General features: G+C 42.7%; 1 protein-coding gene across 10 annotated transcripts in view; it reads left to right on the forward strand.

The window, feature by feature from the left end:
- DYNC1I1 (dynein cytoplasmic 1 intermediate chain 1) overlaps positions 1–17381 on the forward strand; it is a 188348-nt gene that overhangs the window by 93085 nt on the left and 77882 nt on the right. For all 10 annotated transcript variants that reach the window (XR_011093777.1, XR_011093776.1, XR_011093778.1 and 7 more), the window contains 3 exons: positions 6837–6926; positions 15579–15741; positions 16926–17025. Coding sequence is in view for 6 of the 10 variants with exons in the window: in XM_068674001.1 (XP_068530102.1) it covers positions 6837–6926; positions 15579–15741; positions 16926–17025 (353 nt within the window). In the remaining 4 variants the exon portion in view is untranslated. The remainder of the gene's footprint in view (positions 1–6836; positions 6927–15578; positions 15742–16925; positions 17026–17381) is intronic.

Here is a 17381-nt window from a genome sequence, read left to right on the forward strand (position 1 = left end):
AGTCTGTTAAAATTAACATGAGTCATACAGCTTGTATTTCATCAATTTGTATAGCCTCTCTTTTTGTGTTACAAAAAAGTAACACGGCACTTCAAGATAAAAGACAAAAAAAATCAAGGGAGTTTGAAGATGCCAACCAGTCTGGTTTTTGTAGCACTGTGATTTATTCTTGCTCTTGCAGAATTGCAGTCAAAACAGATACAGACAAACCATTTTTTCTACTCGATTTAAAACTGTGTAAATGGAAAGTGAAGGAAGAATCTCACATGCTTCTGCTCAAGTCCTTTAGGTGCCATGAACATACAGGAGTTCCAGACATTCATTCATCCACTTTTGCTCTTTCTTTTCCTAATGTTCCCTTTTTATATGGCAGATATTCATGCTATTAGAAAGCATGACTCTCTGTCCATGAACCCTGTCGTGTCCATGAACAAGGACAAGATGATGTGTTGGGAATGTGTCATATCAGAGATGGGGAACTTTAGAAGAATAACATGGAGCTTTTTAATGATTCTTTTATGCAGTTAAGTTCCTTTCTGGGAACGGGGCAGAGATACCTTGTATGCATATGATTTTTGCATGCAAATCTGCTTGCAAGCTCAGACTCACATGAAATTCTAATCTGAAATTTGTTGCCTGTTGCACAGAGTTTAGGCTAAGATCTGTTCACCTCTGTTTTTTTTCAGTATTCAGCAGTCAGTAATCTTCCCTGCCTTGGCTAGCTGAAATATATTTTAGGAGGCAGCTGCCTATTGCCAAGAAGAGCCTGCATGCGAGAATATTTCCATCTGGTATGACTAACATGTGCCCAGTGTACGTCCAGTCTCACATCCCACTCTGCAAGCAAAATCCACTGATGAATTAATTCTCTTCTTGCTTCAAAGGGCAGTCAAAAGATGAAAGTGAAAAACTGGACATGTTTCAAAAAATTACATTATATGAAAAATAGCCCATTCAGCCAGATTGCAAATCATAGATTTTCAAAAATGTGAAATGTCAAGCAGTCCTATTTTAAAAAGTATGTGTTTCCTTGCTTGTTGCATATTTTGCTAGCGATGGAAAAAATGTATTCAATAAGGAAAGATAGTGTTTTAACTTTTTATCGGGATAGTGCCAACAATATTTGAATTGTTTGATCCAGGCTTATGTCAATGTAAACGTGATGCATTTGTCCTTGCTTAGTTTGTAATTCTTTCATATCAGAAACAACAAAATTAATCTGAACAACTGTAAATGTAAAAGTGATGCAACAGTTTTTGGTATTTCACAGTTGCAAAATTAAGTCTGCTTCTTGTGAAGACGCTTGATTTTATTGAATTTCTTATGCATAGCTGAATGTTCACATGCACTAAGGGAATGTCAATGCTGATATAAAACCCCACAAAATAACCTGCTGACTTCTCATATATCCATAACTTAGACAATAACATATATAATTGTGATGCTAATTGAGTTGCTATTTTAAAGATGTGCCTTTAATGAAGGTATTGTTTGTACCTACCCAAAATTAAAAACAGAGCTGTCAGTCTACTTCAATATAGCCATCAATACTCAAAACAATGCACAGAAGCTGTGACTTCTTAGCTAGTCTTAGAGGTGCAGGTCTGAGGAAGTATAAATCCTCCACCCAAGAAGAATGCACAGCATGCTGCCTGGTGTTTAACTGGTGGTACATATATTAATAGAGCAGATGCCTATAATTACATAAATCCTCAGGAAAAAAAAAAAAAAAGAAAAAAAAAAGCTGTTTAGTAAGCTATTTGAGCAGTACCAGTGCTAACTGCCTAAAACTGGTAATCCAAAACTCAGACAACCAACAAAGATAAAATGTTCACCCAAGCAAAACAAAAAAGCAAATCATTTCAAGAATTAATCCCCGAAGCCAATGTCATGTGAAGTCCTCACAGATGTAGTTATTGTATTCTAGTTTGTCCTGAATGTGCCCAGTATTTTTATACGGGGTCTGTCTTCCTAAAAGCTCTTTGTGAATATTCGGTCCAGTTCAGCACATCTGGGCTTCTCCTCTGCAGGTGCCAGCAGATTAGCTGCATGTTTGCAGGGCTTCCCCCTCCATGTACTGGGATTTCAAAATGGTGATCCATCCTTGCAAAGGCCAGGCTCATTGGAGCTAGCAGTTGGGCAACATTTGAAAATAAGTAGTTTACATGCAGATTAAACGAAAACAGGTTTGGAGGGAGAGGTCATACTTTTTTATTGGAGCTGTTTCTATAGTTGGAAGAAAACAGGCAAGTTTTTAGACACGTGAGACCACCTTCTGGTCTGGAACAGAAGCAGGAATGTTCAAAGCTAAGTAGGAGCTGAGAACAATTGCTCTGCTTTTATTTCATTATGTTAAACAAAGCACTGTTAGGACTAATTGGCCACCTCCTAGAGCCCAGAGAGTCATCAGGCTCCGAGTTAGGAAGAAACGGTGTTTGGTCCAGCTCTGTCAGTCTGCATTAATCCCACGTACGGCCCCACCAGCTTCAGCAGACAAACATCTTGTTTAACACAAGCATTTAACGACCATTTCCATCGAGAAATGGTTTATTTACAGTGAAAGGCAGGGTGGCCTTAGTGGGCAGGACTCTAGGCTGAAACTCTGAAGTCAACCCTCACTCTTCACCTAGCTGCTGGTCTACCGAGTGATCTCCAGTGAGTGGGGCTATGCGTCAGCTTCTGCGTGGTAAATGGGATAATAAAACTGGCCTCCTTGCGAAGTCCTTTGAGATCTACAAAGAAGTGTTACACGGCGGCCATACACTTCATTACTAGCTCTTTTTTCATGTGGTTCCTTTAATAGACATTTGGGTTCTGATTTAGATCGTCTGAGCAGGGTGTAACACTCCTGGTGTTGGTGTGAGTCTGTGTTTGCCAAATGTGACTAGGAGACTCCTGCTGCTGCTATGCGAGCAGCTGAAAAGTTATTTCTCTAAACTTCCCATTGTCGGAAATGCTCTTAAACAGGGAAAGGCTATTTGTATTCAGGAACTGCAGAGCTGTCTTCACCTCCCTGCACAATTTCTGCCATGGCATATCCTATCCGAACAGGCATATGTGGAAACAACTGGCCATGTAGGCACTTACAGACTCTCCAGTAAATGTACAGTAAATGTTATCTTTTTCTCAATTAAGTAAATCACAGGAAAATGAATGCCAAAGCAATTCATATTATTCTATAATGCATGCACAGTCAAATGTACATGTGCATAACCATCTTTAGGCACAGTGGCAAATGTATACAGTACGAACATCTACAAGTGTGTATGCATCAACATTTAATAGTGCATGGTATCCAAAATAAAACTATGGCAAATAAACATTCAGGTTGCAAAGCCAAGCTACATTGGCTATTCCAGAATACAGGTTTCCTGGGCATCCTTAATTAGCCATTTAAAATATGTATGATGATACAGTTTTAATTACATGATATCATGTGGGGTTTTTTTCCTTAACAGATTCTTGTATCAGCCAGTTAATAGGGAGTCAGCTTTTTAACCCTTCTGGTTTTTATCTTCCTCCACTCGGTGTTCTGACCTCGGATCTCATTTCAAAGCATCATACCGAGCACAGAAAATATTGATCGCCTTCCATGCTTTTGTTTCTCTGGTGCACCCTTCCTCCAGTGTTATTTTCACCATGCAAAAGCACTGAAGCACAGGGAAAGAAAGGACAAAAACGTCCAAATAACAGCAAATAGTCAAAACTACATGCGAGAGATCCGGGAGCTTTCAATGCGCAGCATTTCCATAGCGCTCTCCACTCAAAGCACAGGCCCAGTTGACTTCAGCTCTCAGTACTTCTGCATTTCAGGCCCCACGTGTCTCTTGTTGAGCACCCAGAAAATGAGGCCAAGCACTCAAGAGGGAGGAAATTCCAGAGTGAGGTCATCATGCCTCCACGTGCGGAGGGGAGGGAGGTAATCGTGCCCAGGCAATCCAAATTCTGGCATTTGCTAACATTTTAGCATTTGGCTCACAACCATATCATTCTTTTTGCTGAATTTTTCTTTGTGTGTGTATACGTTTCTCTGTAAATACATGAGGACATCTGAACTGTATCAAACCTGCTACAAGCTCTTGCGCTGCCTTCCTGGTAAAACTAATATATTGGTGTATGTGCTCTTAGAAAAAAAAAAAAAAAAAAGCATGGCATGTGTTATAATAACCTTTAGTTATTTTTCCTGCTGCAATTAGATCTAGAAAACTCTTGGGAAACTTGGTTTTGATTGTTCCCAGAAGGGAAGTAAAGAAGATCTACCTTAATAGGTGCTGAAGTATCAGTACAGTCCCCTGCTCCAGCTGTGCCACAGCCATTCGGTGCTTCTCTGCTTTAGAGGCAGGAACTGGCAATCAGTTTGCCTCCCAAAAACAGGGGGATCAAGGACTTGTAGGGAACAGTGATGAATTTGCTTCATTTCAGTCTGGAAACCTTATACTAAATCTGAAGTTTTACGTTTGAGATGTCATCCCTGTGCTTTAGCAAATTACATGTCAGGCATTGACAACCATGGTATGCTGCCTTAAAAAATCATGGTATTTTCAGTTAAATATTTATTTCTGTCTGCTTTCTGCAAGTTTTCCTAAACCATTCACCTTTTGAAACTTCCCTGCGCAAGCAGACAGGTTGGAAACAGGTTAAAAATGGAAGCTGAAATCCATACATAAACCGCTGGCTCCAAGAGCTGGTGCTCGAGGGAATGAAAACTCGTAAGGCGAGACTCACAAAACTCTTGTGGGAGTTGGCTTCATTAGGCACCTACCAGAAGCGTGTCTGTGTGCATATATCTGCACACCGTTGCGATCCTATCTGCGGGTGCATGCATATCTGAGGTTAGCAGAGCGTTCCCTGCCTACCCTGCCGGTCACTCCTCTTTCTTCCCACACTTCTCATCTGCTCCTGGGGAGTGTCTGTCTCCTTTCTGCATCCCCGTCCCCGCTAGTGCCACAGGCTGAGGGCAGAGGGAACCTTTTTTACCCCTCCTCTGTGTGGACACCAGGCAGCTTCTCTCACTCTCTGCTGACCGAGTCGGATGCTGCCTGCCTTTCAGCCAGTGGACAGAGCAACGCGTGTACTCTGCCAAGCTTAAATGCCCCGGCTTGCTGTCTGAAAGCTCTTTCAGTGAATATACAGGGTACCTAGGGAATCATGATTGCCAAGTGAGGCATCAAAGTGAGCGCATATCGTACCTTTCCCCTCTTTTTCTGAGCTTTCCCTCTTTTCCTCACTAGCAGCAGGCGAGTGAGGGCATATCTTCTGCCAAGATTTCGTCGTTTTCCCCAGAGGGAAGAGCACACTGTCCGTGCTGAGACACTTCCTTAGCTTTGTGGCTAAGCCATGCTTTGCAGCTGAGATGTCAGCTAGCAACCAGCGCTCTGTGGGCTTCTGGGAGGAGTCCTGGGGTAGGCAAAGCGGTGGGAATAGTATGGTGCCTATTAGGTTATTGAAAACAAAATGCAGCTGTGTGTTGCTGTTGGCTGAATGCAACCTGTCAGCACCAGCGTCCCCCCAAGAAGCTGGGACCGATCAGAGCCAGCCTTCGCAGAAGGTGCCAGTAGCCAAGCAGCTTGAGGAGCATGACACGTTGCCCCCTCCCTGCTCCCAGGCCCACTGTTAATGGGGTGGTGTTAGAGCAGTCGGCGTGCCTGGAGAAGTGCCACATCCCGAGGAACCATATGGTGACAGGCGGATTGCTCAGGGAGTCCCAGAGGACCCACAGCAGTTTTGCTGATGGCTGAGTGCCCCAGGCCAGGAGAACATCATTCCCTCGTGTGGCAGACCCACCCAGGGCACCATGTGTTTGCTGTGCTGTGATGCTATGTCTTTGCTTCATAACCATTCCCAAATAATCCCTGCATAGCCCATAGGCTTATTTATCCTAACTGTTAATTACAGTAACTCCCTCTTTTGGGATCACCTCTATTTATCTCCCGTCTCATGAGTGTGAGTGGGGCAAGTGCAGGCTGTGGGCTCTGGAGAATGAATCGTTGCTCTAGCTGGGAACAAGTAAGGAGATTTTGCTAGATTCTGAGATATTTTGGTATATCACTTTGTCTTTCCACATCTAAATCATTATGTTTTGGTCTGGACAATCAGAACCTTTGTAACTTCAAACAGACGTAAAGAAAGGAATGAATAGTTTGCCCTTCTGAATAAAATGACAACACGTGAATGTGGGGAGAAAAGCAAAGGGAGAGAGGCATTTGCATAGGTCAGGAAAGGTCATTAAAACATCTGGCAGTGGTAACTGACATGTGTCAAATTTTAGTGTTCATTAAATTCATATTAATGCAAGAATGGCTCTTGGGCTCCAAAGGCTGCTTTTGGTTGCTGTGTTCCCCCACTTGCCACTGATGACTTTTCAGAACTGTACCATGCCTGTTTGCTTGCTAGTGGCAGCTGACCTGAGGTCAGATTTCTATTTAACCCCTTCCTGTAGGTCAAAAGACAAATTAATCTGGTGAGAATTGAATTGGAAATGAGGTGTCTGGATAACAGGTGTCCCGACTGCAGAATAGCTGCCAGGCTGAAACGTGTTTGCATCTGTTCTTATGCCATCCAAGAAGTCATCTCTGAGGTCAAGGAGACATTCAGATGACATCTGAGATGGGAAGTTGCCACAGGGGGCACAAGGGGCAGGTGCCTTGTGTTAGCAGATTATCTTGCAGTCTTGGGGAATATTTCTGAGAGGGGCACTTTGAGTATGAAGTAGGCATGTTCATTTATTGTGCACTGTGCTTTAGCTGTGTTTGCTAACAGATTATAATTGTAAGGGACATACATTGTTTCCCTTTTACCTTAAAGAATCTCACAATTCCTTTTCTTCCTTTTTCTAGAGGATGAAGACGATGAAGAGATGGTGGAGCCAAAAGCACAGGATGACTTGGAGACAGAAAATCAAGACCAGAAGCAGGAAGTGAAAGAAGGTACTTTAACAAACAAAAAGAATTCTGTTACAGCATTAAAGGGCTCGATCCTACAAGTAGTTATTCTCGTAAGTAGTGTTCATTAGAGAGAACACTGCAAAATTGAAATGGTCACAAGTTCTGTTGATTCAGAACCACACAAATGGCATAAAAGCAAAAAATTGTATCCCATTGACCCAGCACAAGACCTCAGCTGTTCAGAGGAAGCAACTTGTCCTCATAGTTTGGGATCCAAAACAGAGATTCTTGGATTCCAGGACAGGTGCTTACATGTCCTCTGGTTTAAATAGCCTACTTAAGTGAAAGATTTAAAATGTGAATGCCAGGCATTCCAGCAGCTCCACAGACTTGGTTGACCTTCAGAGGTACTCACTTAGAGCCTGTAGCTGTCTGTCCACTCGAGAGGGGAAAAATTACACCTAGTGGGGACCAGGAATCTTCCAGGGGAAAAAAAAAAAAAAAGAAAAAAAAAAAAAGGTGGAAAATGTAGACTATCACAATCAACGTTTTTTTTTTTTTCTTTGTTTTGTTTTGTTTTTGTTTTTGTTTTGTGGGAGCTGCCCCCAGGGAACTTCAGGTCAAAATTGAAGCCAGCTCTTCTATATTTTTGGACTGAGATTCAGGTTACAGCTTCTTTCTGGTACAGGTTTGTGTCACAGGGTGCATGCCAGCACTGGACACAGTAGATGTTTTGGGTGTCTCTCATTTGCTTCCTTCTTAATTAGAAGAGCGATGTGAAGTTTGGTATTCCTCATTTGGGAATTTACTGGAGTATTGGCTATTCTGCAGCAGCACTTTACACGGTCAACACTTACCCCGAAGTGAAATAGGGGAAAAGGGCTGAAATATCAGCAAATTCAGTATGAGAGGAGATGAGCTTCTTGTCCAACATTTCTTAGCTTGTTATTGGCAGGATTGCTCACTATGCTGCTTACCCTCTTGTAAAATAACTTACTTGCTTACTTCAGGTAGGGCCTAAGTCACTTCTTGATATGGTTATCATCATCAGGATGATTCTGTGACGTTTTTCACAAGACAGTCTCAGTATGGCAAACATACAGAGTAGGTTTACAGAGAAGGCCATGAACTCATTGTCTGTGAATAAGCAGTGGATACTTCCTTCTCACCCAGGAGAGTTTGTCATGATTTACAACAGTGACAGAGAAATCGGAGTCTGATGTATACTGACCACATTTCACTGTCCTCACGCTGAAGTGAGTTACGGTACTAGTTTTGATTATAAAATGATCTTTCTTCCCTTTTAAAAGCATCATGGAAATCACCCATGCATAAGCCCTGCAGTGCTCATTGCTCATTTGGTTCTCACAGAAATACGGAGCGGGGAGCTCGCTCCTTCATCCTGCTGCACCCACTGCTCTCAGTCACCGCTGCTGCAGGCAGAAGGGAGCAGTGGCAGGAACAGGCATCACAGGAGCATCTGCAATTGCAGAGCTGAAGACATGAACGAGTGGCATGGCAGCACAGAAAAACTTTTTCCAAAACTTTGTTTTCCTCCCAAAACAGTGGGGGCAGTCTATACATAGGTTCTAGCAGTCACTGGGCTAGCACAGTACCTCTTTTCTTAATGACAACAGGAAGCCATAAATGCTGATATCTCTGCACTTAAACACAGTCCTCAGTTGCTCTTGTAGTATTCAGCTAACAGTTGATCCCATCCCCATTTATTGCCACATAAAAATAATGCTAGTGCTTATAGCTGGGGAGAAAGCACAAACTCCTGTAGGAAGAAAAGAAGAAAAAAGCTAAACACGTTACTGCTTTGTTTTCCTTCTTCATGGGCTTTCAAGTGAATGTTTTACATACTTTGCTGACCAAGCACCATCTCCAACATCTTCTATTACTTCATTGTGTTTCAGTCTAGAGGAAGTGCTTTCCTTCCTTGCCTGGCAGACCACAGGAACGGTAGCTGAACGGGGTTAGTTTAGCACTAGTCCAGGACACACAAACTGCAAAATGCAAAAGCAAGGCACAGCTTGTTTGAGCAGATCCGGCTCTGTGAGGTGCTAACACTTGACTGGGTTCAAGGAAGAAGAAAGGATGTTCATTCACTGATAGAAAGTGAACGTGACCTGCAGTACATGTCATGACAGAGATTAAATAGTGTCATGCTGATGACTGGTATTAAATGCTGTGAATCAAATGAAGCAATTGTCCCCCCAAATTGACAGCGATCGGAGTCCCATTTTTAACGTTTAGCGTAGCTCTCTCCCTGTTGGCTTCAGCCTTTTCACCAATAAAATCCTGTTTTCCTCTCTGTTGTAATCACCCTTCTCATGTTCTGAGCAACATTCAGAGTTTGAAGCCATCGTTTGTGTTTCATGGAAGTGATTAAAACCATGTTACAAGTCAAACAGGAGTTTAGAAGAACATTTCCTGTCGGTCCTGCACTCTGTGCGCCTACTCAGAATTAATAGCTTTTCTGCAAATTAGCACATAATGGGTTAAAAGCATGTTTATGTTGGCATTAAGTACTCTGGCTTCTTTTTCTCTGCAAGGCAAGACAATATTTTGCAAACTTTTTAAAGAATCTCTAATAGATATTATAGTGGCGCCATTCACACTGCTATATAGTAGTTAAGGCTGTGTCAGCACTTCCATTATGAATCCTGTTTTTCAGGGATTTATAACCCAGCCGTAAAAATTTGCTCTGGGCTGAAATTTGGTTTCAGCTCAGGGAGCACATTTTTAACAGATTAAAAAAAATCAGCATGGCCTTTTTTGAGTTATAGGAGTGTAAAAAGAAAAAAAAAAAAAAAAACGTGAGAGAGAAGTGTTGGGAGAGAGAGGCAGACAATTCTTTCATGAAAATAACTCAGAAATAGGTCAGGATGAAAAACAAAGATCGTTCCTTCTCCCTCTCCCCAAGCCAACGGGACAGGAGTGCTCTATTTTTATAATGGTATTTTAAGAGGAAATGTGATTTTTTTTCTTCTCTCTCTGTGGTTTATAGGTAGTCCCATTTAATTCTACAGACGTTTATTGCACGCTTAATTTCCTCGTCTTCCCCCTGTGTGCCCTGGCGCTACTCTGCCGGGCTGGGAGGGATCGCATGGCCACTAGCAGGGCATGGCCTTGTCCCAGTGTCACCATGAGGCACCTGCAATGGGGCAGCCCACCTGGCACGACCCCATGGGGCAGCATTTCGCCACCCTGCAGGCACAGGGGGCAGAGCAGCAAGACCCACAGTGTTTTTGGAGCAGGAGGTGAAGGCCTGGCAGGCCAGCTGCTGAAAACTTGGGCCCCCGCCGTGTTTCTTCCATGTGGCTGCTTGTTGTCACACATGTCTCAAGTTCATGGTCTTCCCAATCTGCTGGGAAGAGCCAAGTGTGGGATACCTGCTGGTGAACCGGGCCCGGTCCTGCCCGTTCCCAGCAGCTCCTGACCACATAAACAAGAGACTGGTCCCGAATCGTGGCATCGGGTGGGATGGGGCTTTCCACCGCCAGAGAGCTCCGGAGCTCCACCTTAGGCGCCTCTTTGTGTCAGTAGAAACCACATGAACAGCGGGACGGGCTGGGTCTTGAAAGTGGGCCTCAGCCTGCAGTTATCTGCAGCCGTAGATATATCCACAGAAACTTGTGTGTGATGGGGGAGGCTGGGATCCGCCGCTTCAAAGGCCCGCCGTGCCCTCCCTGGACGTGTGCATGGGCTTTGTGTGGCCATGCTGCAGGTGGGGGAGATGGCTGCGATCTCGCAAGCATCAGTAAGGGAGAAACAAGGCAGGTGGCTGGTTTTGCCCCTGAAATCTTGCTGGGGTTTGTTAAGAGACTGCAACGCCACAGTTTCGCTGCTGTCAGTGCCACAGCTAGGTCAGGAGGGCCCATCCGTCCTGGTAGCTCAGCTCAGACGTGCTCAGGGGGTGGTTTTCAGCACACACGGACCCTAGAGAAGCTCGTTCAGTGGTAGGAGCCCTGTCTGGCAAAGCTCTGAATTCAAGGCTCCAGACTGCTTTTCCAGCATCAGAAAATTCCTAAATGTGCCTTGAAATCTCCCTTTATACGTTCAGAAATTGTGCCATGTGGGGACTTGTAAACCTAACACAACCAGGACATGGCACGTATCAAACTAGGACATGGCATATATCAAGCCTGACATGAAAGCGAGAAGCACAAGAAAAACAGGAGGATCACAGGGAGACAGGGACTAAAAGCTGCTGAGAGCCGATTAGCACCTTGCGGTTCTCACGCTGTGCATTTCTGCCGTACTCAGTAGTCAGCACATCTGAAGTTTACGTGGATTTAAATACACACTAAAAGAAATAATGCAGCTCTTAAAAGGGTTTTTACTAATCTCCTTCTGTCTCTCATTATATCTCTGTGCTCATAACAAGGCTGCTTCCTGCTTTACTGTTTTTATTAGTTCACCCTTTCTTTCATTCACTTACTCTTTCTGTTCTTTTTTTTTTCTCCTTTTTTTTTTGTCTTTAATGCACTTCACATATTTTGTCAGGTTTTTACAATTGCTTAGGCTGCAAGAGAATATTTTTCTATTCTATTGTACTTACCTAAATGAGGGTCTTTCTCTGTTTTTTAAATATCCTTTTGGTTCCCTAGGGAGAAGACTTGAATCCTGTTTTTTTAAATATTTGTGAATTTGATCCAGCACTGCTATCACAACTATTTATGTTGTATTTACTACAGTCCTGCTTCTGTCAGATAAGAACAAGACTGGAGCTTTTTTTTTTAGCCTAGCTTCTAGCGATCCAAGGAAATGCTTTTATATCTTTTTTTCTTCTTTTCTCTTTTCCCTCAAGTGTTGAATAAATCTGCTGTTTTCATGTCATGTTTGATCTTCGTTACATATTCTAGGCCTTTTTGTTCATGCACAAGTATGCAATATCTCCTATCCAGCAGCATCCTCTGTGCTTGTACATGTATAACTTTACAGCATTTGTATTTTAAATGTAAATTCCGTCTTATTTTGTACAATATTATACATTAAAATGAGTACAGGGCTCCTTCAATACATGTGAGTGACCTGGAAGCTCCGGAGGCAGCGGGGCAGCACCCTGCTCATGGCTAAGCTGCAGTGGCTCTGTGACCAGACGGGATGCTCGGTGGTACTCTTGGGGTCAGGCAGAACTCGGAGGTCCCATGTGGGCTGCAGCACAGGACCTCTTGCAGTGAGCTGTGCAAGGCCATGGGCTCAGTCCGGCTCCTCCAGCCGGGAAGCAGAGCACAGGCACAGCAGCTTCATTACGAAGCTGCTGAACATAAGCGAGAGCAAAGTATGGAGCTTCCTTTTTGGGAGCTTTCATTGCACTTCAGGCAATAAGCACGTAACTTACGGCACTGGTAAGCTAAGCATCACACCGGGCTTTGCTAGACGTGGAGGGTTAGATGTGGTTTGTTTGGTTTTTACTTTAGGTAGAGCAGATATTTGAAGGCAATTGCTGTATTCCTACCTAGAATTTCTGGAGATATTGTCACATCACATAGGTCTCTGTGACAAAACAAAACAAAAAATACTTTGATCAGCTACTTATCTTTCTCGTAGCTTTCCTTGAAGAGAGTCTGTGTCTCTTGAAAGCTGAGATCAAAGTAACTGTAAGCCTCTAGATAGGAAGAGAAATTGCAGAAAATTACATGGATTCTTTTATTTTATTCAAGGTAATGGACAGTCAGGAAAAAGGAACAAGGGGAAAATGGAAGTGGCTCTGCAAGATAAATGGTTACAAAATCTTCATATTTGAAAGAACAAGCTTGTCTATTTTTTTTTCTTTCTTTCTTTTTTCTTTTTTTGCTTATACTCCATGTATTTGCAGTAGTTACAGAAATGTTTTACACTGGAAAAAGTAATGATGTTAACATTCTTGTAAGAGATTGCCTCAAATAAAACTTCAGAGGCAGACGAATGAAAGAAGAAAATAAGGTTAAAATATGAAGCTTAATATCGCCAGGGGGCATCTGGTGTGTCAGTCAGATGAATGAGGTAAGCTGATTTATGCCCTACAAACTTTAGCCAAGGTGTTTCTGATGCCGAAGAGGGTTTAATAGGCTGCTGGCCTCCCACAGATCACTGCTAACTGCTAGGGAGATTTTGCTGAGGTAGAACTGCAATCATTTGTGTCTCCATTGCTTGTGAACACTCCACAGCTCCCAAGCTGTTTATTTTTTGCCTTTCCCCTTTCTATTGATTTTTGGTTGTACTTTCTTTGCCAATCCAAGTAGGCAAATGACCGAGTAATAAATTTATGCTTCCAGGCTGTAGAGAGGATTTGATTTAGCGAACGCTTTTTAGCATTTGGAGCAGTTTAAAGTGAGTTTTCCAGTTGCAGTTATTTGCTCCCCTTTTATGCCATTTTGCTGCATTGTCATGCTTGTTGTCTTTGATTCTCGGAAAGTGATGCTTTAGTGGTGACAGTGGGATATTGCCTCATTACAGCCTTCCTTGCCAGATGAGTTCCCTTGGTGCCAATTCCTATTCAGTAGGGGATGCTGCAATAGGTCAACCTGTACTTTTTTGCTAGTCATTCTTTTTTTTTTTTTCTTTTATTTATTTTTTTTTAACATGCATTGCTTCTGTCTAAAGCACTTAGAGGCAAATTTTGCTCCCACCTTGGTAATGGTTGCTCTGCTACTCAGGGGGACCATGCAGGGGGACAAAGATTTTCTCTGGACATGTGGAGCTCCATGGGGCCCCCTAACCTGGTGGCAGGAGGCGGAGGGCCACAGCCACAGGAGATTGTCAGAGGCTAAAGTTTCTAACTTCCAAGCTGCTTTGTCTCCCGAGGGCCAAATTGCTCCTCCACCTTTCGCATTTTTCCTGCCCTCTCTATTTAGACTGGATGAAGTGCAGAGATTTTGTCTATTAGAGCGAAAGCTTTGACCAGGTTAGGCAAACCTAAACGTGGTGATAACAGCCTCTCCCGACCACAGGGAGTGCTCTAAAAGCAACTACCCTGAAAACTGGGGGAGCTGAGTACTGCAGAACTGCTTTACTGTGCCAGTGCTCATGCCTGTAGTTGCTCCTTTGAATTTCTCCCTACCCCTGGAGCTGGCAGGGGAGTCATAGCCAGTTCCTGCCTCTTCAGGCAGCTGTCAGCACAAAAACCTAGCGTGAGCCATGGGGAAATGGGATGGCAAGCAAGGGCTACATCTCTCCGACACCTGAAGGTAGCTGTGCAGCACAGCAACTGGGAAATACTTTTGAAGTGCAGCTCTGAGCTGTGTCACTCCGCATTTAATTAAACGTTAAGATACAGCAGGGCTTGGAGTTAAACTTTAATGTATGCTGGGTGTTCTCTGAGGCACTGTGCTGAATTATCTTTTTTGGCTGCTGGTATTTTAACCCAGTATGGCCTAGGGAGACTGCAAGGTCACTTGCAAAAGCAAACACCTCAAATCTGTAGTGCGAGGCCAAATGCGGGAGACCTTTGGTCACCAGTTAAACTCTAAGTACAAGCCTCTGTAATTTTGCAATAAATCTGTCTGTTTATTGCGTGATGTTTGTGTACCTAATTATGAATTTGGAACAGTGTTCCCTGTTAGCATAATTCCTATGATGCCAGCAGAGCTCTTCGGGCTGGAAATGTGACACAGCTGCAAGGTTGGTTTGGTGTAACTGCAGAGATACTCATGGCATTTTTTGAAAATACAAATGCTTCTGAAATACAGATAAATTGATTGTTTAAAATCACAGGTAGGCAAAGGCATAATTGACACACAGATTTGCCACCTTACCAGTATGACCCTGCTAGTGTAATTGAGAGCAGTTCTACAGTGTGGAGCAGCATCCCAACTTACCTTCCCACAGTTGCTCACATTTTAGTTGTAATTTACCACCAGGTCATAAAACTGATGGAGAGGTGAAACTAGTACATCCTGATTTTTTTCAGATGAAGGGTCGTACCAGCTGTACCCCTTTGGAATTTCACACCTACACCTCCGTGTGTGTGGAACGGAGCAACTTCATCCTGCTGGCTGCACAGGGACGTGAGCTTCCCCGGCCCGCAGCCTGAGGCAGCTCCCACCCCTCCAGGGCAGCTCTGCCCAAGCTCTCACTCTTAAGATTGCTTTACAAGGAATAAATCCACCTGAAATAAAATGGGGTTTGGTCACTTGCTTTAGATTTTGCTGCCTCGGAGAATATCTTCAGTTATTTACTTCAGTGCTTTACAAAAGTTCTAAAGCGAGGACAAAATTTATCAGTGACACCAAGAAGAAATAGGAAGAAGTGAAGAGAGAGATTATGAGAGCCCTTTTAATACAAAGAAGTGCAGTATAAATTGAGAAGATTATTTTATCTTTGGCTCCTCTGACAGGTCCCCCGTTACATAAGTGTTCTGCTTTTTCAAGTTAGGTATTGCCTAAACGTCAGGCAGAGATTTCCTGAAATAGGAACGCTGCGTTTATTTAATCTGGGGATTTAAGTATTTTCCATTTCAGAATAATAAATATATGAGATATAGGATCTCTTCTGTGTAAAGTCTACATTCTGGGAACATACAGGAGTATGTTCAAACATACTGAAAAAAAAATCTTAGTCATGATTTTAAGAGTAAAGCTTTAATTTTTGTCTTGACAGTACTACAGTAAGCTTTCCTGTCTAAAGAAACTCCCTGAAGATGTTGATTCACTTGGAAAGGAGTGAAATGTCATACTCTTTAACTACATCTTTTTGTTTTCCAAGCTCCTCCCAGAGAACTGACAGAAGAAGAAAAACAGCAAGTTCTCCATTCAGAAGAATTCCTGATATTTTTTGACCGGACAATACGTGTAATTGAGCGAGCTTTGGCTGAAGATTCAGACATATTCTTTGACTACAGTGGCAGAGATGTAGAAGAGAAAGATGGGTCAGTTTGGGGTTTTGTTTGCTTTTGTAAAATAAGCTTATTAAAAAAAAAATCAGATGCCAAGAAACCTTACTTTTGAAACTAAACTAAACATTTTAATAGCTAAGAAAAGGGTAAAACCTCTCCTTGAAGTCCTGGGTCACTTTGTCAGCCTAAATTATTTTGTAAAATAGCTTTGTGCTTTATCACTGTATTGTGGTGCATTTTTTGTTTTGTTTGTTTTGTTTTCTTTAAAATGTTACTCAGATGGTTTTATTTTTTGTTTCATTTTTTGGATGAAACTTCAAATTCTGAAGAAAAATATGAATAATTGAAACATAGAAATGTGTGTGTACACATGGATATGTAGATGTGCACGTGTACATTCCAGCGGTGTACATCTGTGTACTTAGATTACGGCATTTTTACAAAAGCAAATTACTGTTGTTTATATCATACTGCTGCACCAGGTCTGTGATGGATCCCGCTATGGGATGCACTGCGTGGATGGAAATGATGATGTCCCAAAGTTTCTGCAACCCAAACACATAAGACTGGAGGTGACAGGTTGCAGATTGTGCAGTTTATAGGAGGTAAAAGAAGCAAACCTTGTTAGTACAAGAGGAAGTACTTAGGTTTCAACAGCAGTGTATCCATTGAAGCCTCGTGGCAAATCAGGAGCTGTGTTGTGTGTTAAAGTTACTGGTTAAAGTTAGTAGGTTAACCCTGTGACCAGCTAAACGCATCCCTGCAGCAGCATTGCACCAGCACTGAGCTTCAGCAGGTCCTAGTGGTGCCAGAAAGCATTTGCCATCTCCATGGCCAGGAGGAGATGCTGCAACTTCATGATTTCAGCAGTCAAAAATAAGAGAATTTTGGTTATAGCGTAGATGCATAGATTCAGAAAAGGGGTGCTGAATGCCAGGTACTGAGAGACAAAGGTGGCAGGGGTGTCCCAGGGTGTTTCAGAAGAGCCAGCCAAAAAAGAGACAGGAAGGCAGCAGAAATTAAGAAATCTGTTTTTGTGAAATACTTGTAAATCTGTTCCATAGTGCAATGTCGTTACTCCCTACAAGACTGTCAGTGAAAGCAATTAAATGAAGGTGGCAGACTTCTCCAGAAGTTAGTCAGAAACTTTTGGATTGATTTTCACAGCATTTGAGCCCTGCTTCCTCAAAAAAGTGTCACTTTGTTTGGATTCACAGAGATGTTCAAGCAGGAGCCAACCTTTCCTTTAACCGTCAGTTCTATGATGAGCATTGGTCGAAGCATCGTGTCGTCACCTGTATGGATTGGTCTCTTCAGGTAAGATGTGAAGCTGGGAGATATGTTTCCATATAGCTTCCAACTTCTCCCTAAAAAAATACAGCCAGGATAATTTTGCCACTCGTTCTGCAGAGTATAATGTTATTTCTTAGCTAACAGCAGGGCACTGAGTGAGCAAATGCATGTTTCTCCATAACAAAGAGTAGGGGGCAGTAATGAAGTTGTTATTTTTGTATATGCTACTTGGTCTTCAAAATCAGGACTTGAAAGGTTAACAAACCTAACAAGACTAAGGAACTCTCCTTTTTTCCTCCTCCCTCCACTCCTTCAGCACATGGAATTCCTTTTAGGGCAAAAGTTTTAAAATTAAACCAATTAAAAATAATTAGGTACGT

This window comes from Anas acuta, chromosome 2, assembly GCF_963932015.1.
Source record: "Anas acuta chromosome 2, bAnaAcu1.1, whole genome shotgun sequence".
Lineage (NCBI taxonomy): Eukaryota > Metazoa > Chordata > Aves > Anseriformes > Anatidae > Anas > Anas acuta.